Below are 22,722 nucleotides of genomic sequence, written 5' to 3' on the forward strand. Positions count from 1 at the left end.
TACAAGAGGTAGGATTTGGACTGAAAAATAAATGTTAGTCTGGCTTTGCTCTTGACAAGGAAAATTAAATTCAAAATAAAAACAGGTTATTGCTGACAATACAAGATAGAAAGAATACAGTCCCATGTATCAAACATCTTAAAGCAGTTCAGTTTATTATAGTCAAGTGTAAGGAAACTTTTATCAGACGAATACAGAAGCCAGATTCCTCACACAAGGTCCCACAAAACGACCATGAGGTGGAGGACCAATTTATCTGGAAGAATGTTGGTCTGAAACTCCTCTCTATATACGAAAAAGATATACACACACCTCCAACAATGCAGTGGGCTCTCTCAGTTCTGTACTGCGTTGTCAGTCAGGATTACGCTTTTAAATCTGGATGTAGTATTTTACCCATATCTTCTGCACGTAGAAATCAGATGGCTATCACCCTTGGGAACTTGTAGAATCTATAACAAAATATGCTTGCCACTTGCTCAACATCTGCCCATGTTCCCCTACAGGGCATTTTAGAATCAGAACTGGGAAGTCCAGAACAGAGATTAGGAAAAAAAACCACCATTATGACCCATATGAAACCCACCACCTGCTCCCTCGATCCCTCTCCTTACCTCCCAGCTCCTCTACTCACAGACATCATCAACCTCTCCTTGTTCACTGGCACCATTCCCACTCCCTTAAAAACAGCCATCATCACTTCCATCCTCAAATAACATTCCCTGGACCTATCCCGTTCTCCAATTACCACCCCAACTTCCCTTTCCAAGGTCCTGGAACGAGTCGTTGCTTCCCAGCTTCACTCCTTCCTCTCCTGCCACTTCCTATATGAGCCCATACAATCATGTTTCCATCCTGCCCACAACAGAGAAACAGCTTTGGTCAAAGTGACAAATGATATTTTATTCATTTGTGAACTCGTCCTCCTTGACCTCTGCTGCCTTTTACATGGTTGACCACTCTATCCTCATCCATCACCTCTTCTCTAACCTCAACCTTCATGGTGCTGTTCTTGATGAGTTCAGACCCTACCTCCCACACCATCTCTACTTTATTTCCACAAACGACTTTTCCTCCAACCACCACACTGTCTCATGCGGAATTCCTCAGGGCTCTGTCCTTGATCCTCTCCTCTTCAACCTGTACATGCTCCCTCTCAGTGACATCATCCACAGATATGGGATCAACTTCCAAATGTACGCTGATGACACTCAACTCTATAATAATAATCCTTGCATTTGATATAGCGCTTTTCACGTCGGGAGGACGTCCCAAAGCGCTTCACAGAACACACTGTAAAGTGAATTGACTGTATATTTGTGGGCGAACGCGGCAGCCAATTGCGCACAGCAATGTCCCACAAACAGTCGTAGACTGAAAATGACCAATTTATTATTGTTTTTGGTTTTGGAGGGATTATTATTAGGCTCTGTGTGGAGTAAGGAAACTTGCCCAAGGTTTCGCCCTGCCTGGAATTGAACTCAGGTCTCTCGCTTGCAAAGCGAGTGCTCTAACCACTGAGCTACAGGACTCCAACTCTACCTCTCTGCCTCCACCCTTGACTCCAGGATCACTGCTGTCCTAACAGAATGTCTGTCAGACATCAAGTCCTGGATGAGAGCGAATTTTCTACAGCTGAACGTCAACAAGACCGAAGTTCTCCTGATTGGCTCCCGTCAGCGCCTCCTCACCTCAGCACTGACAGCTTCATCATCCCTGGTTGCACACTCCACCTTACTAAGCCAGTCCAGAACCTTGGCGTCTTGTTTGACCCTCAACTATCCTTTCTACCCCACATCCGTGCCATGACCTGCTCTGCATTCCCCTACCTCTGCAACAACACCCGGCTCCGCCACTGTCTCACACCGCAGGCTGCCGAAACCCTCATATATGCATTCATTACATTGAGGCTTGACTCTCCAAACTCCTTGCTCATTGGCCTCCCCAATTCCCCCCTCCATAGGCTGCAGATCATCCAGAACTCTGCATCTTGTGTCCTCATCCAGCACCAGATTCTGTGACCCCATCACTCCCACCCTCGCCTGACTCCACTGGCTCCCCATCCCCCAGAGGATAGAGTTCAAAATCCTCGTCCTTGACTTAAAGGCCCTCCACAGCTTGCCCCTTCTTACCTCTGTGATCTGCTAACCCCATATCAACCTGTCCGCTCATCGGTCTGCGGTGGTCAGTGGTCAGGCCTTCAGCCTCTCTGCCCCCACCCTTTGGACTGCCATCCCATAGTCCCTTAACCTTGCTCCCTCCCTTGCCTCCTTCAAGGCGCATCTCATTCGACCGAGCCTTTGGCCACCCTCCTACCCTCAACCCTCCCTGATCTCAACCCCCTGCTCGAGTCCAAATCACTGACTGTCCTCCCAATGTGCAAGGCGTCATACAAATGTAATTTTGTATTGTACAGGCAAAGACTGATAACCTGTAGGCAAGGAAGAAATTGAAGTGCTAATCTGTGTATTTTAAGAGACATAACATGAGATTCGGTTAAACTAGATGCAAGCACAAAGAGTTTTGATGACAAAAAAAAACTACAGCCAGTAGTTAATTATTTAAAGACTTGACCTTCTGTTGCACAATATGGATCCAGTGACACAATTTGCTATAGATTTAAAATGTTATCTTCAGGAATCTCCACAATTACAATTTGAACTACTTAGGTTGGTTACCTTTTCTACATACGCTGACGTTTAATACGCCCGATCCCAGGCAGTGACCAGATGGAATACAGAAACCAACATTGGCTGGGTTGATGGTATCATTGGCAAAGACTTCACTGGGTGGCACAAAGCGATAAGCTGGTATCCCTTTGACATCCAACTCCTTTTCAAAAGTAGCATAGAGAGACCTAAAACAAAGTTGTGGTGCCAAAAAATATAACACAACATTGATAAATTTCAGTGTTTTTTTTAAATAAAGCATGTCTGCACCAAAACAATATAGCATCTGTTAATAAAATAGGCAGCTAACAGTGACATGACAGTTACACAGTGAAGATGGAAACCATCCAGCAAACTGCCAACTCCAGCTAAACCCTGATAAGCTTTTGAAAAACCTTTAGAATTTTAATATTGTATTTGCTGTTAATAAATAGCATTTGATATAGCGTCTTATCACGTCGTCAAACTATCTGACCATTCATTGATCACGTTACACATATCGGTCTGCCAGAAATCTAATGACCTGGTTTGGCAGTGGAGAAATTATTAACCTCAAGTTATGAGCAATTTTCTTTCTGCCCAGGAGATGTATATGCAATATCTGAAACCACAGCATCTCTTCCCTATAACTAACGACTTAAAATCTAAAGTAAAAATAACTTCCCCTGCTCTGTCCCCAACATCCCAGAGTAAGAAATGCTTCAAACACGTCAATGGTTGTACTTTGGAGGAAAACAAAATATCTGGCAAACAGTCATTTTAATCATGTCTCTTAAACCATAATTACCACAGTTCAAATTTGCTCATGGATGAAAATGTTTTGAGATGATTGTTTTTTTTACCGGCAAAGATCTGAAGAGAAGAAATGAATGGTTTCATTCTTCGTCATTAGTGGATGGAAGGAAGTGCCGTCGGTACCATTGATCATGTTGCACTGATCAGTCAGCCACAAATCTAATGACCTGGTTTGAAAAGAAAAATTCATGTTACAGGTTAAGTACCACACTTGACAATGATCAATAAATAGACCCAATAACTGAGCAGAAAGTGCATTTAAAAACAATTCTTATTTAGCCATTTAGTTTCTCTTCGCTCCCCCTTTCATAAAATCAAATAATCAGAATCTCAAAAGTTCAGTCATTAGGCACAATTGATGTTCTGGTGTAGTCCAGAGGAGCTGAAATAAATTGGATATAAAATAAGAGACTTACTTGCGACCACTCCACTCAATAATTTTAGCAAAATCCATGTAGTTTTCTTCCCCCGTCAGTATGACATAATCTCCGTCAGCTGTACCATTCATCTAAAATTGCAAGCATATGTATTTTAAGTGTCAATTACTAATAAATGATGCATGATTCAATACATACATAGACTTGCATTTATATAATGACTTTCACAACAACATGCATTTATACAGCACCTTTCTCTTGGGAGGACATCCCAAGATGCTAGGGTTGAGGGTTTGCACCCAAGCTGGGGGTTGAATTTGGGGGTGGGGGAAAAATGACCAAAGTAGAAGGTCTTCACGCAGACCTTGAAGGAGGTGTACTATAACATCTCTGAATACCCCAAAGACGAGGTTAGACATTATGCAAGGGAGAAGTGGGAGGTGGCAAAAGATGAGGTTAAAGAGGCAAGTTTTAAGGTGTGATTTAAAAATAAAGAGGGAGCAGGTGGAAGGATAAAGACAGGGACTTCCAGAAGTTACAGGTATAGTAACTGAAAACTGTTACTGATGGTAAAGTGGAGAATAGGAAGATGTGCAGCAGGCATGCATTAGCTGAGGACAGGCAGAAGAGTGGGATATGAGCCGATCAGAGAGCAATTAGTGATTAAAGACATTTATATGTGAGGGCAAGAACCTTGAAATCAATCAATTCGAGACAAGGAGCCAGTGTAGCCCAATGAGGATGGGCATACAGAGCTTGGTGCAGAACGAGTGGCAATGTTTCATATTAGTTGGACCTTGTGGATGGTGGAACTGGGAAGACTAGCAAGGAGCGCACTTGAGAAATATAACAAAGAAAATAGACGATTTCATCATCTGGTCAAATGCATAGCTAAATTGAATTAACCAATTTATTGAATACCCATTTAGTATATTCGGTGGAATCTGTCCACAAGGAGAAATCCCTGTGTTAGCTCAGAAATCTGTAGGCATCTTTTGTTCCCAAATTTAAATATACAAATACAGAAACCGATTTTCTGAATATACACGAATCATGATAACCTTCCCAAGTCAACATCCTTTAGCTGGACACACGTCAAACTTTTAAATTGTGTAACTGGCAAGTTATTAGCAATGCAATCAATATGACAGGCTTGATTTACCTTATAGAACAGTCCGAAGGATCCATCAATATCTGGTTTCAAAATGTGAACCGATTGTAGTAGTGGATCTTGATAACCCCAAAGCAGTTCATGTGCTGTTCGAGTTGTAAACAGACCCTCTCCCGTAAAATGTAAAATAGCTTTCACCGCAAATACCATCAAATTAGAATATTGGGCCATATCCATGACAGTCTATTTATAAACAAAAAACAATGTAAATTTAAAGCACAAGTTGACAAAACAATAACTCTATTGTTTTTACAGGAAGACCTTCAGATCAACAAATTGGCAAAGTAATGTCAGAATTGAGTTAACAGTTAACATTCTGAGACGGTCTCAGTAATCCAGTTCCTGAGCCAGGTGGGCACAGGTATTCCAGGGCACTGCTAATGGCAGCCCAGCCAGCCTGGCTCAATTTGGAGGGGTAGACCAGTCACCACGGACAGGGATTCTTCTCAGTCAGCTCTCGTTAACTTTGTAAACCAAAGCCTTATTAGGTAGGGTGTCCAGCTTGAGAGGTAGTGAGAAGCTTGCCAGACCATGCTGTTAATGGCAAGCTATGGGATTTTAAGTTGGTTAAATTCCAGCTCCAGCATGAAGACCCTAGGCCTCGGCTCTTGCTACTTGTGCCTATTGCTGAGTAGGTAAGCAAGTGGATTCCTCCAGAGCAAGTGCGTGTTCCATTTCAGACCAAGAACATTTCCATGTGTAGGTGGCATACATATGTGGAACTCCCCGTCTAGTTGGCTACTCACAGGAATGTGATGGGTTTCAATATGCGTCAGATAGCCACATGACCAAAGAAAAATGATCATTGTATTTTGGCATAAGTCATCGAATGGGGGGTGGGGGGGGTGTGGCGCGACAAGGGGAATTATTATTTCTTGGGAGTCTAACAAGACTAATAAGACTTGTTGCTTTATTTCTCCTGACAATACAAATGTAAATATGCATTTGCAGAAGTTGCTGGAGTCAAACAAGGCAGAGGGTCAGTGCCTCATGAGAATTTCACAAGATCTCAGTAAAATCATGCCAAGGGTGAATAATTCAGAGTTCAGCCATAGCATGCTTTGTGGTTTTCCCTCAAGACTCCAGTGTATGAAGTTAAGAAGAAAAAGTTATACCAATAACCTTTCGCAAACCAGATCTGTGAGTAATAATCACATGTTTGGTACTTTTGGAAGAAATAGACACCACCTCCCCACACATGGAACGAGGGTAGCTGAAATGAAATCAACTAGAATCGTAAACATTGTAAGTTTATCAGAAATGAGGAACAGGGTTTTATTCTGCAAATTTAACAAATAATCAATGCAAAGATCATAGCACACACAAGTGCTAGCATCAGAGATGGATTTGCATAGCTTTGTGAACAAAGACATTTTACATACATTGAACAGCTTCAAGAAAATTGCATTCAAATGAAACTTTCCTCATTACTGCATATTATAGAAAATTGCCAGGTATCGTGGCCATAGAGAGATCTGCTTCACCCAAATCCTCTGGTATTCCTTCCTCTTGAAGGAGAAAAACTTACAAGGTGAAATACATTTCCACAAGCCCGGGCAGACTCCCTTGCACTATACCTTGTAAAAGCAGTCAATAATCAGTTTCAAATAGTAGTTGTGATGTCAGGCTGTGTGACAATTGGGAGGATCACATCTGAGCCTCATGTTCTCACTAGATGTCCACACAATTCCAGTAAATTAATCATGGTATTACAATCAGGAACAGCCAGGATACCATGACGTCCTCCCAACGTGAAAGGCGCTATACAAATATAATTTTATATTGCATTGTAATCCACCTTGGTGGACACCACCTAACTCAGCACAAAGTCAGGATTGAACATGGAAATCCAAACAGCCACGAAAAGAAGCAAAGCCCCTTCATAAGCTTGTGGCTCCAGCTGAAGATGGAAATTTGTACCAGAATGCATCCCTTGCTATGTCACTGCAAGTTTTTAAGAAACAAACTGTAATTGTGTGGTTTCAAAAAAAAATTGGAGAAAATGTAATAAAAACATACCACAGCTGGGATGTTCACAGTACTGATTAAATCAACTTTAGGATCTCCCACAGACATGTCAGGAACAAACACATACGTCTTTGGGGTCAAAGCTGACACGGCCGATCCATTCTCCGCAAACGTCACATCTTCTTTCTGTCTGTACTCTCTGAAATAGTTATGCAATGAATAAAGGCTTATAAAATTGAGTAGCCATTTAATAGCACATGCTCAGAGTGTAATGATGGCCAATATGGAGACCTGGTCAGAAAAGTGGATTTTGCTTTACTGAAACAGATCTTTAAGGTCTTATATACAATAAGATCGCCCTTTAGCATTCTCGTTTAAAGTTGGCAGGATCTTGGTGTTTAGCCCAAAGTGAATGGAACAACGAGTCATTGAAACTTTGGTAGGGCACTGGTCCAATTCACCTGCAATACCAGGGACAACTCTAGCTGCGGTTACGGTATGGACGGCAAAGCACAATCATATTGATGGCTAGAATTGGGACATTGGGTACCTTGTTTACCAGGATAGGCTTCACAGGCAAGGAATGTTCAAATGGAAAGGATATAGCTAGCAAACTGAAGAGACACCAACATAGACTTGATGGGTCGAATGTCCTATTCCATACTGTAACATTCTATATTTGATTGTAATGCTTTTTCAAACAGTTGGATAGTGACAGTCAAGTGGCCCTTCTTATTGGACAGAGAATGAGCGCAATGGCAGGGATTTCGAAACAAGCCACCCAGCCCTTGGTTTTTCATTCCACAGAGAAAGGTCAGGGCATCTCTTTTTAGCAGATACACTCGCACAAAAAAAGGTCAGGTCTGGGAATTACAAAAGGCACAAGACATTGAATTATCAAACACACTACACCAAAGTTTCTATTACCTGTAAGTGTAGGGGCCTCTCTCCTCAAGAAAGGGCTTTCCTCCAGCTAATACCTCAGCAGGATTTGAAACATTAAAAAAGTAGAACTGCATGTAAACCGGTGGTGGAGGATTTTTCCAGGCCTTGAAAGCCTCAGTACCATTTCTCAGCTGAAACTCCTGTAAAAAGACAATGCTAGCGATTTACGATGACCACCAATATTGACCGGCAAATTCTCAAGAACATCATTGCGGCAGAAATAGTTAATTCCAGTCACAGGGTTTATTCTGCACATGTGATCAGAAGATACAGAGCTGCCAATTCTGAAACAGAAACAATCTAAAAAGGCTTTTGTTTACTGCACGATAGATTATGACCTCAGTTACATCTGCAGCTGCATTCAGTAAATACAGTATACACAAACGTGCACAAACAGATCAAAATTTGATGATGAAGGCCGATAGAACACAGAATTCAGAAAGAGCTGGTAATTTAGACACCTGCTTTCCTCTTGGTCTTCAAATAAACAGTTTAAGAATGAACATCCCAAATTTCTCTGCCAATCTAAAACAATTTGCACTTTATATAGTGTGTCTTTCACGCCGAGAGAATGTCTCAAAACTCTTTATAAAGAAAGTGGAAGCCTGAGCTAGGACAGCATTGGGTACTGGGGGTAAGAGGTGGTCAAAGGTACATTTAAAGATATGTCTCTAGACAAGTTTTGAAAGCAAGAGGGAGGGAACAAGCTGGAGGGATTTCAGAAGAGAGTTCTCGGGAGTAGCAGGAAAGCAGCTGAAAGTTCATATACAAACAATAGCGGGCAGGGGCGAGTGGAGAGCACGAGACAAGCCAGAGTAGGTGGAGCAGAGGAGGAGTTAAGATGGGGCAAGACTGTGGAGGCATTTGAACTCAAGGGCAATGAACTTACCAAAGTCAGCTGGGGAATAAGGACCCAGTGGGCTGAGCAAGGATCGGTTTGATGCACTTGCACAAACTATCATAGGAGAGGACTGCAACATAGAAGAGTTTGGGAGAGAATAAGCAGGGGCGCGGGGAGCGGATGCGAGCTGCAGAGTTCTGGATGATCTGGAACTAGGGAGACCGACCGGCAGGTACATTGTTGAGGGTGACAGAGGTTGTGGATGAGGATTTTCGCTGCATTGGGGGAAAAGGCAGAGGCAGGTAATGTTATGGAGATGGAAGAAAGTGGATTTGGTCAAAGCCGGGATGAAAAGGCTTAAAGGAGTAAGTCAAGGTTGAATAAAATGCCAAGGTTCCACACAGGCTCTGTGAATTGAAATGAGCCACATATAGCCAGTGTCTGAGATGTGGAAGCATTGGCAAGATCCAACGATGATAAACACAAGCGATAGAAAATGAGGTAACTAAGAGTGCTTAAACTAATATTATTGCTGTCACCAAGGATCAATATGAATTCCTAAGATAACTATTCAAGGTCCACCCTTTGGTTTATAGGAGGGGGAAATCTTAATAACAAAGGTCCACAAAAAGTCAGGTTTTAAAATTCATTTATAACTTCCATTCCAAATCTTATGTGGAATCCTGTAGGGTAGTGGTTAGTGCACTTGACTCGCAAGCAAGAGGAGCAGGTTTAATTCCAGGGCAGGGGGAAACCTTAGGCAAGTTTCCTTACCTTACTTATTATTATATTATTATAACTCCACATGCCTCTGTTTAACTAGCAGGAAGCAAGAAATGGGTTGTTAGTCAATTGGTGGATCGCTTTCTGTGGGTAATAATCACTCCAAAAAAGGAAAAATAAAATTGGTCTCTCAAACCACTATTATTATTGTTGCAGCACAACAGGAACATGTTGTAAAAATTCTCTACTTTTGAGTCAATAACTTTATATTTCACACAAAACTGGATTTTACTTCAAAATAATGAAGTACCAAACATCTGTAAAATCCGTCAGAAAGTTGACCGCAAAACAGGTTTTCTCAATGTTTCTCCCCCTCCCTCGCAATATTTAAAGGCAATTTGTTAACAGTTGTGGCAATCTCAGAATGGAAGTCTCAATTAGCATGTCAGAAAATTAACCCATCTGACTATCACCTTTAATAAAAAAAAATGAATGTGGGGGAGAAGTGTTTGCAGGTTAGAGTTATCTGCGTGGAGCGATTTAAAAAAATGTGGTCACTCAATCCACGACTGTTTATGGGACACTGCTGTGAGCAATTGGCTGCCGTGCGTCACCCATAAAATGCAGTCAATTCACTTTACTATATATTCTGGAAGCGCTTTGAGACGAATAAATGACGCGATAAGGCACTATATTAAATGCAAGGGTTATTATTATGTTGCATCTATAGCACATAATAATAATAATAATCCTTGCATTTGATATAGCGTTTTTCACGTCGGAAGGACGTCCCAAAGCGCTTCACAGAACACACTGTAAAGTGAATTGACTGTAAATTTGTGGGCGAACGCGGCAGCCAATTGGGCACAGCAATGTCCCACAAACAGTCGTTGATTGAAAATGCCAATTTTATTATTGTTTTTGGAGGGATTATTATTAGGTGTGTGGAGTAAGGAAACTTGCCCAAGGTTTCGCCCTCTGCCTAGAATTGAACTCAGGTCTCTCGCTTGCAAAGCGAGTGCTCTAACCACTGAGCTACAGAACTCCACATGTAACTATGGGTCATGTTGTAACTACATCACAAAGAACTATAGGACATGTTGCAACTATAACGCAAGGAACGTAACCACAGCACATATTGTGACCTGTAGATCAACAGCTCAGCCCAACAGCTCCTGGTGGCCAGCACACACTTAGGACAGTGGGAAGAATCATCCATTCTGCTATCCAGCATTGTTTCTCTTCACAGCCCCCACCCCCCCAAAAAAAAGCAGGATGAAGGCCCGCTTCACGGAGTTGTGTAAAACATTTGTAATTTTTTTTAAAAATCTTCAAGAAGTACCTATTGTTTGTTGTGCATTCTTGATAATCACATAGATAAGCAAACTAGTCAAAATGTATCATGAGGGCTTGTGATCACAATTCCAACTGAATATTTCATGACGAAACATGAATCACAGCAGTTCCATAACTTTGGCACAGACCCAAGTCCAATTTCCTCAAATTTGTAATAATAATTGATTAATCAAAATCAAATCTAATTCTGGCTACAATGTGTCTAATGAATATCCTCACATGTACATTGATCAAGGAATTCCAATTCAGATATTCTGACGCTGTTTATTCTTTTTGAAAAATGTTTCAAAGTGTTAACACACTAACATGTGGAACAAAAGTAGTTTTTATTCCCCAAAAGAGAATCAAACTGTCCAAGAGTTCTTACTAGGAAACACCCTGGCACAGGTCCTTCTCAAATTGCACAGCTGAGAAGTTAATCAAGTTCAATGGAAGAAATAACTCATTTGTACAGGAGAACATCAGCACAACATTCAACTTGTCACCTGGCATTCACCCCAGCAGCACTTCTGTCAATCGGGTGAATTATTTTATTCGAATTAGAAGTTGAGCGTCGATCTACAAACTTAGTTTCGCAACAGGTTTTGGCATCTCACATCACTGAGTTTCTGGTGCTTGCCTCCCGACATGTGAAAGGCGCTCTATAAATGCAATCTTCTTGTTGTTGCCTGACAGGATGTGAATGAGTCCAGATCCATACAATGTAGCATTTTCACGTTGATCATATTTTTGTCAACATATTGATTCGTTTTGTATTTTAACAGTTGCACAACATAAATAAAGGGCTCCTTAAAATGCATGGGATTTCATTGGCATATTTAAAGATCAGCCGATACAATTATAAAATATTTGGTGGTTTACAATTAAAAAAAAGCGTAAAGCAAACTGACCGCATCCTTCAAAAACACAAAGTACTATGTGTTTTTGGAAGATGTGGTCATAGTTTGCATTGTTTTATCGTTTGCAATTCACAAAACACTGGCAGAATTGTTTATTTTGGATTTTAAAAAGAAAATATACAGCAGTAAATATACCTTGGGTATGGGCATAATTTTATGTTAGCAGGCAGAGCAGCCACAAGGCAAATCACATTCGCTTTGTGATGGCATTAACACTGAGTTAATACGATTATGAGCAGGGGGAAAAAAAATAAAAACACCATTCTTCTACAAAAGAGGCCTGCAATACCAAGTTTTAAGTGGGTCTATGTTGCTCTACGCTTATTCTGGAGCATTTCTTTTCTCTTCAGCAGGTTATTTTTCCTCCATTACCCCGAATCACAGTGTGAAATTGCAAATAAGCTTCCCAACCTCAGTCAATGGGGCATAGCTCTGTGCTCGCATCAGGTGGTAAATCACTCTCTGTTTTTTGCCTCCTTCACTTGGAGTGGGGAATAATCAGCTTAGTGCTCACTCACAAAGACACAGCAGCTGAATCATTGCACATGGAATCACAAGATGCAAATCCTCACACGTGAACCATGAGCCAATTTTTACGACTACCATCAGCACTGCTCATTGAAAACAGGCCATTTTAACTTTTGGCCTATTGCAGATTTCTACTCTGTAGTCCAATACACTGTCAATATTTCCACATACCAATGACATCCAGTGACTTTAAAAAATACAAAGAATTATAAAATTGGGGATCAAATTACGTTGAACCACTCCAAACAGAATGTTGGACTGTGAAGACACCACCAGCGCTCTGGGACGCGACTGCTCGTGAGGGGCACTATAATCAATGCAAATTGTTGTTATCCATTCCTAGTTGATAGAATAAGATAGCAACTGCTTGGAATCCACTCAGTCGACTGCAAACTTACCGAGCCAACAATGTGTGTGAGAGAGAGCAGCTGCTGTACTGTACAATCAATGACAAACGTAAGTCAGTCCAGAATATTTGTAAGGGATCAAAAGGGGTCACTCATACAAACTCCGCGCTGAACCTTTCACAGCAAATGATATTTCCACGGCTGTTTGTGGGCACTGCTGCGTGTGTGATCGGCTGCCATTTTTACACTCGCAAAATACACAAGTCAATCCACTTCACAGTATATTCTTTGAGACACCTCAACGACACCATAAAGCGCTGTATCAAATACAAGGATTATCATTATTCTTAATGATTATTTCCACCCTCTTGGTGCCCAGCCTTTGGAGTAGAGAATGCTCCAACACTGTCAAAAAAAAACATGCCTCTCTTTTGTTTCTTGTTTTAAAAAAAAGAGGAGCTTTTAGATGTAAAGTGCTGGGAGCTGCCGACCTAACTCACCGACCTAACCAAACCAAACCAAACCAGCTAAACTTAAAAGAGTTGCAATAGCTGCTTTGAGGTTTTGCAACCCAGACAGCTGAGGCCAGGCTCTGCACACTCACACCCCGAGGCTGAGAGCGAGCAAAACAAGTCAGTGTGTGTGTGCAGTGTCGTGTGTGTAGTGTTCTGTGAGTGTGTGTGTGTGTGAAACAGGCAACGACACATGCATTTAAATTAACATTTAACACAAATGCAACTGCGTCCTGCGCTCTTGCATTTCCTCCCCCGCCCTTTGGTTGTTGGTGCAAAGCGCAACGTTGTCCGCAGCCTCTCCAGGGGCAGCTCTGGGGGTGTGTGTGTGTGTGTGTCTCTCTCTCTCTCTCTCACCTTCTTGACGGTGCTGTTGATCAGCTCCGTGAAGACGTTGGAGACGAGGAGAGCGATGCTGACGATCAGGAGGGCAACGCACACGATGCCGCTCGTGTAGGTGACCCCCGAGCGGAGCCCCATCGCGACCTCTCTCCGCCACAGCCACAGCCCTCACTGCGCACCGCCAGCAATACCCCACACAGCCACTGGGAGCGCTGGGACCGCGGCACCAATCAGCACTCACTGACTGAGGGCACAACTCACACCACTCACTCACTCACTCTGTGTCTGTCTGTCTCTCACTCACTCACTGACACACACAGAGCCCCACAGCGCACAATATACACACAGACAGTCAGTGGGCAGTGAGGGGCAGAGCACCAACCACCTCACACTGTGAGCACACACCACACTCACACTCACTGATACACACTCACACACTCACACACCACACTCACACTCACACACCACCTCACACACACTCACACACACTCACACACCACACTCACACTCACACTCACTCACACTCACACACACTCACACACACTCACACACCACCTCTCACACACTCACACACACTCACACACACACTCACACACTCACACACCACCTCACACTCACTCACACACTCACACACACTCACACACCACACTCACACACTCACACACACACTCACACTCACTGATACACACTCACACACACTCACACACCACACACCACACTCACACACTGATACACACTCACACACCACACTCACACACTGATACACACTCACACACCACACTCACACTCACACACCACACTCACACACACTCACACACTCACACACACCACACTCACACTCACTGATACACACTCACACACTCACACACCACACTCACACACACTCACACACCACACACCACACTCACACTCACTGATACACACTCACACACTCACACACCACACTCACACACCACACTCACACACACTCACACACCACACACCACACTCACACACTCACTGATACACACTCACACACACTCACACACTCACACACCACACTCACACACTGATACACACTCACACACCACACTCACACACTGATACACACTCACACACCACACTCACACTCACTGATACACACTCACACACACTCACACACCACACACCACACTCACACACTGATACACACTCACACACCACACTCACTGATACACACTCACACACACTCACACACTCACACACCACACTCACACACTCACTGATACACACTCACACACACTGATACACACTCACACACCACACTCACACACACTCACACACTGATACACACTCACACACCACACACACACACACTGATACACACTCACACACACTCACACACACCACACACACACACACCACACACTCACACACACTCACACACACACACACTCACACACCACACTCACACACTCACTGATACACACTCACACACACTCACACACTCACACACCACACTCACACACTCACTGATACACACTCACACACTCACTGATACACACTCACACACACTGATACACACTCACACACCACACTCACACACACTCACACACCACACTCACACACTGATACACACTCACACACCACACACACACACTGATACACACTCACACACACTCACACACCACACTCACACACACTGATACACACTCACACACTCACTGATACACACTCACACACCACACACACACACCACACTCACACTCACTGATACACACTCACACACCACACTCACACACTCACTGATACACACTCACACACACTGATACACACTCACACACCACACTCACACACACTGATACACACTCACACACACTGATACACACTCACACACCACACTCACACACTCACTGATACACACTCACACACCACACTCACACTCACTGACACACACTCACACACCACACTCACACTCATTGATACACACTCACACACCACACTCACACACACTCACTGATACACACTCACACACCACACTCACACACACTCACACACCACACTCACACACACTCACACACCACACTCACACTCACTGATACACACTCACACACCACACTCACACTCACTGATACACACTCACACTCACTGATACACACTCACACACCACACTCACACACTCACTGATACACACTCACACACCACACTCACACTCACTGATACACACTCACACACCACACTCACACACTCACTGATACACACTCACACACCACACTCACACACACACTGATACACTCACTCACACACACTCACTGATACACACTCACACACCACACTCACACACACTCACTGATACACACTCACACACCACACTCACACACACACTCACACACACACTCACACACACTCACACACTGATACACACCACACTCACACACACTCACTGACACACACTCACACACCACACACACACACTCACTGATACACACACCACACACACACACTCACTGATACACACTCACACACCACACTCACACACACTCACTGATACACACCCACACACCACACACACACACTCACTGATACACACTCACACAGTCACACACACTCACTGATACACACTCACACACCACACTCACACACACTCACTGATACACACTCACACACCGCACTCACACACACTCACTGATACACACTCACACACCACACTCACACACTCACTGATACAAACTCACACACCACACTCACACTCACTGATACACACTCACACACCACACTCACACACTCACACACCACACACACACACTCACTGATACACACACACCACACACACACACTCACTGATACACACACACCACACTCACACACTCACTGATACAAACTCACACTCACACACTCACACACTCACTGATGCACACTCACACACCACACTCACTGATGCACACTCACACACCACACTCACACACTGATACACACTCACACACCACACTCACACACTCACACACCACACACACACACTCACTGATACACACACACCACACACACACACACTCACTGATACACACACACCACACTCACACACTCACTGATACAAACTCACAAACCACACTCACACTCACTGATACACACTCACACACCACACTCACACACTCACACACCACACACACACACACTCACTGATACACACACACCACACTCACACACTCACTGATACAAACTCACACTCACACACTCACACACTCACTGATACACACTCACACACCACACTCACTGGTACACACTCACACACCACACTCACACACTGATACACACTCACACACCACACTCACACTCACTGATACACACTCACACACTGATACACACTCACACACCACACTCACTGATACACACTCACACACCACACTCACTGATACACACTCACACACCACACACACACTCACTGATACACACCACACTCACACACATTCACACACCACATTCACACACCACACTCACACACCACACTCACTGATACACACTCACACACACTCACTGATACACACTCACATACCACACTCACACACACACTGATACACACTCACACACTGATACACACTCACACACTGATGCACACTCACACACACTCACACCACACTCACACACTCACTGATACACACTCACAACCACACTCACACACACTCACTGATACACACTCACACACCACACTCACACACTGATACACACTCACACACACACACTGACACACACTCACACACCACACACACACACTCACTGATACACACTCACACACCACACTCACAAACACACTGATACACACTCACACGCACTCACACACACTCACTGATACACACTCACACACCACACACACACACTCACACACCACACTCACACACCACACTCACACACCACACTCACACACACTCACTGATACACACTCACACACCACACTCACACTCACTGATACACACTCACACTCACTGATACACAAACACCACACTCACACACCACACTCACACTCACTGATACACACTCACACACCACACTCACACACTCACTGATACACACTCACACACCACACTCACACACTGATACACACCACACTCACACACACTCACTGATACACACTCACACACCACACTCACACACTCACTGATACACACTCACACACCACACACACACACTCACTGATACACACTCACACACTCACACACACTCACTGATACACACTCACACACCACACTCACACACACTCACTGATACACACTCACACACCACACTCACACACACTCACTGATACACACTCACACACCACACTCACACACTGATACACACTCACACACTGATACACACTCACACCACACTCACACACACTCACTGATACACACTCACACACCACACTCACTGATACACACTCACTGATACACACTCACACACCACACTCACACACACTCACTGATACGCACTCACACACCACACTCACACACTGATACACACTCACACACTGATAAACACTCACACACCACACACTCACACACCACACTCACACCCACTCACACACCACACACACACACCACACTCACACACACACTGATACACACTCACACACCACACTCACACACTGATACACACTCACACACACACTCACACACACTGATACACACACTCACACCACACTCACACACTGATACACACTCAAACGCTGATAGACACCACACTCACACACACTGATACACACCACTCACTCACACACCACATACTGATACACACACTCACACACTGATACACACACACACACTGATACACCCTCACACACTGATATACACACACACTGATACACACTCACACACTGATACACACACACACACTGATACACACACACTGATACACACTCACACACTGATATACACACACACTGATACACACTCACACACCGATACACACCACACACTCGCACACCACGCAGTGATACACACCACACCCTGATACATACACTCACATTGATACACACTCACACCACACACTGATACACACTCACACCACACCGATACACACTCACACCACACACTGATACACACTCACACCACACCGATACACACTCACACCAAACACTGATACACTCACACCACACCGATACACACTCACACCACACACTGATACACTCACACCACACCGATACACACTCACACCAAACACTGATACACTCACACCACACCGATACACACTCACACCACACACTGATACACTCACACCACACCGATACACACTCACACCAAACACTGATACACTCACACCACACCGATACACACTCACACCACACACTGATACACACTCACACCACACCGATACACACTCACACCAAACACTGATACACTCACACCACACCGATACACACTCACAACACACACTGATACACTCACACCACACCGATACACACTCACAACACACACACTCACACACCACACTCACACTCACTGATACACACTCACACACCACATTCACACACACTCACACACCACACTCACACTCACTGATTCACACTCACACACACTGATACACACCACACTCACACACACTCACTGATACACACTCCCACACACTCACACACATTGATACACACTCACACACCACACTGACACACACTCACTCACACTCACTGATACACACTCACACACACACTCACACTCATTGATACACACTCACACACCACACTCACACTCACTGATACACACTCACACACCACACTCACACTCACTGATACACACTCACACTCACACACCACACTCACACACTCACTGATTCACACTCACACACCACACTCACACACTCACTGATGCACACTCACACACCACACTCACACTCACTGATACACACTCACACACACTGATACACACCACACTCACACACACTCACTGATACACACTCACACACCACACTCACACACACTCACACACCACACTCACACACACTCACTGATACACACTCACACACCACACTCACACACACTCACTGATACACACTCACACACCACACTCACACACTGATACACACCACACTCACACACACTCACTGATACACACTCACACACCACACTCACACTCACTGATACACACTCACACACCACACTCACTGATACACACTCACACACCACACTCACACACACTCACTGATACACACTCACACACCACACTCACACACTCACTGATACACACTCACACACACTCACACAAACTGATACACACCACACTCACACACACTCACTGACACACACTCACACACCACACTCACACACACTCACTGATACACACACACCACACTCACACACTCACTGATACAAACTCACACACCACACTCACACTCACTGATACACACTCACACACCACACTCACACACTGATACACACTCACACACCACACTCACACACTCACTGATACACACTCACACACCACACTCACTGATACACACTCACACACACTGATACACACCACACTCACACACACTCACTGATACACACTCACACACCACACTCACACACACTCACTGATACACACTCACACACCACACTCACACACACTCACTGATACACACTCACACACCACACTCACACACACTCACACACCACACTCACTGATACACACTCACACACCACACACACACACTCACACACCACACTCACACTCACTGATACACACTCACACACCACACTCACTGATACACACTCACACACCACACACACACTCACTGATACACACTCACACACCACACTCACACACTGATACACACTCACACACACTCACACACCACACTCACTGATACACACTCACACACTCACTGATACACACTCACACACACTCACTGATACACACTCACACACCACACTCACACACTCACTGATACAAACTCACACACCACACTCACACTCACTGATACACACTCACACACCACACTCACACTCACTGATACACACTCACACACCACACACACACACTCACACACCACACTCACACTCACTGATACACACTCACACACCACACTCACACACCACACACACACACTCACACACCACACTCACACACTGATACACACTCACACACCACACTCACTGATACACACTCACTGATACACACTCACACACCACACTCAGTGATACACACTCACACACCACACTCACACACACACACTGATACACACTCACACACTGATACACACTCACACACCACACTCACACACCACACTCACACACACTCACTGATACACACTCACATACCACACTCACACACACACACTGATACACACTCACACACTGATACACACTCACACACTGATACACACTCACACACTGATACACACTCACACACACTCACACACCACACTCACACACACACACACCACACTCACACACACTCACTGATACACACTCACACACCACACTCACTGATACACACTCACTGATACACACTCACACACACTCACTGATACACACTCACACACCACACTCACACACATTCACTGATCCACACTCACACACCACACCCACACACTGATACACACTCACACACTGATACACACTCACACACCACACTCACACACACTCACACACCACACTCACACACACTCACACACCACACACACACACTCACACACCACACTCACACAAACTCACTGATACACACTCACACACCACACTCACACACACTCACTGATACACACTCACACACTGATACACACTCACACACCACACTCACACACACTCACACACCACACTCACACACACTCACACACCACACACACACACTCACACACCACACTCACACAAACTCACTGATACACACTCACACACTGATACACACACACACTAATACACACTCACACACTGATACACACTCACACACCACACACTGATACACACACTCACACACTGATACACACTCACACTCTACACACTGATACACACCACACACTGATACACACACACACCACACACTGATACACACACTCACACACCACACATTGATACACACACTGATACAAACACTCACACACCATACACTGATATACACCACACACTGATACACACACTCACATTGATACACACTCACACCACACACTGATATACACCACACACCACACACTGATACACACACTGATACAAACACTCACACACTACACACTGATACACACCACACACTGATACACACACTGATACAAACACTCACACACTACACACTGATACACACCACACACTGATACACACACACCACACACTGATACACACACTCACACACCACACACTGGTACACACACTGATACAAACACTCACACACCATACACTGATATACACCACACACTGATACACACACTCACATTGATACACACTCACACCACACACTGATATACACCACACAGTGTTACATACCCACACACTGATACACACCCACACACTGATACACACCCACACACTGATACACACTCACACACCACACACTCACACATTGATACACACCCACACACTGTTACACACCCACACACTGATACACACCCACACACTGATACACACTCACACACCACACACTGATACACACCCACACACACACCAAACAATGATACACACACCACACACTGATACACACACTCACACTGATACACACTCACACCACACACTGATACACACACACCACACACTGATACACACACTCACACACCACACACTGGTACACACACTGATACAAACACTCACACACCATACACTGATATACACCACACACTGATACACACACTCACATTGATACACACTCACACCACACACTGATATACACCACACACTGTTACATACCCACACACTGATACACACCCACACACTGATACACACCCACACACTGATACACTCACACATTGATACACACCCACACACTGTTACACACCCACACACTGATACACACCCACACACTGATACACACTCACACACCACACACTGATACACACCCACACACACACCAAACAATGATACACACACCACACACTGATACACACACACTGATACACACTCACACCACACATTGGTACACACTCACACTGATACACACTCATACTGATGCACACCACACACTCACACACCACACTGATACACACACACACTGATACACACACATACACATACACTGATACACACACTAATGCACACACACATACTCATACACACACATTCATAAAATCACACACAATCATACACACACACACACTGATACAATCACACACGCCCATACACACACACTGATACACCCACTCATATACTAA

The 22,722-nt window shown here is 44.4% G+C and overlaps 1 protein-coding gene across 1 annotated transcript in view; it reads right to left on the reverse strand.

The window, feature by feature from the left end:
• The window catches only part of scarb2c (scavenger receptor class B, member 2c), a 31,356-nt gene extending 17,685 nt beyond the window's left edge, over positions 1-13,671 (reverse strand). Inside the window, exons 1-7 of the mRNA XM_007896923.2 lie at positions 13,489-13,671; positions 7,908-8,065; positions 7,032-7,179; positions 5,004-5,195; positions 3,881-3,972; positions 3,512-3,631; positions 2,679-2,857 (exon numbers count right to left, since the gene is read on the reverse strand). Of these exons, the coding sequence (XP_007895114.2) occupies positions 2,679-2,857; positions 3,512-3,631; positions 3,881-3,972; positions 5,004-5,195; positions 7,032-7,179; positions 7,908-8,065; positions 13,489-13,611 (1,012 nt within the window). The 5' untranslated portion in view covers positions 13,612-13,671. The remainder of the gene's footprint in view (positions 1-2,678; positions 2,858-3,511; positions 3,632-3,880; positions 3,973-5,003; positions 5,196-7,031; positions 7,180-7,907; positions 8,066-13,488) is intronic.
• Positions 13,672-22,722: the final 9,051 nt, after the last annotated feature.

The sequence above is a fragment of the Callorhinchus milii genome, unplaced genomic scaffold (genome assembly GCF_018977255.1).
Source record: "Callorhinchus milii isolate IMCB2004 unplaced genomic scaffold, IMCB_Cmil_1.0 Scaffold1, whole genome shotgun sequence".
Lineage (NCBI taxonomy): Eukaryota > Metazoa > Chordata > Chondrichthyes > Chimaeriformes > Callorhinchidae > Callorhinchus > Callorhinchus milii.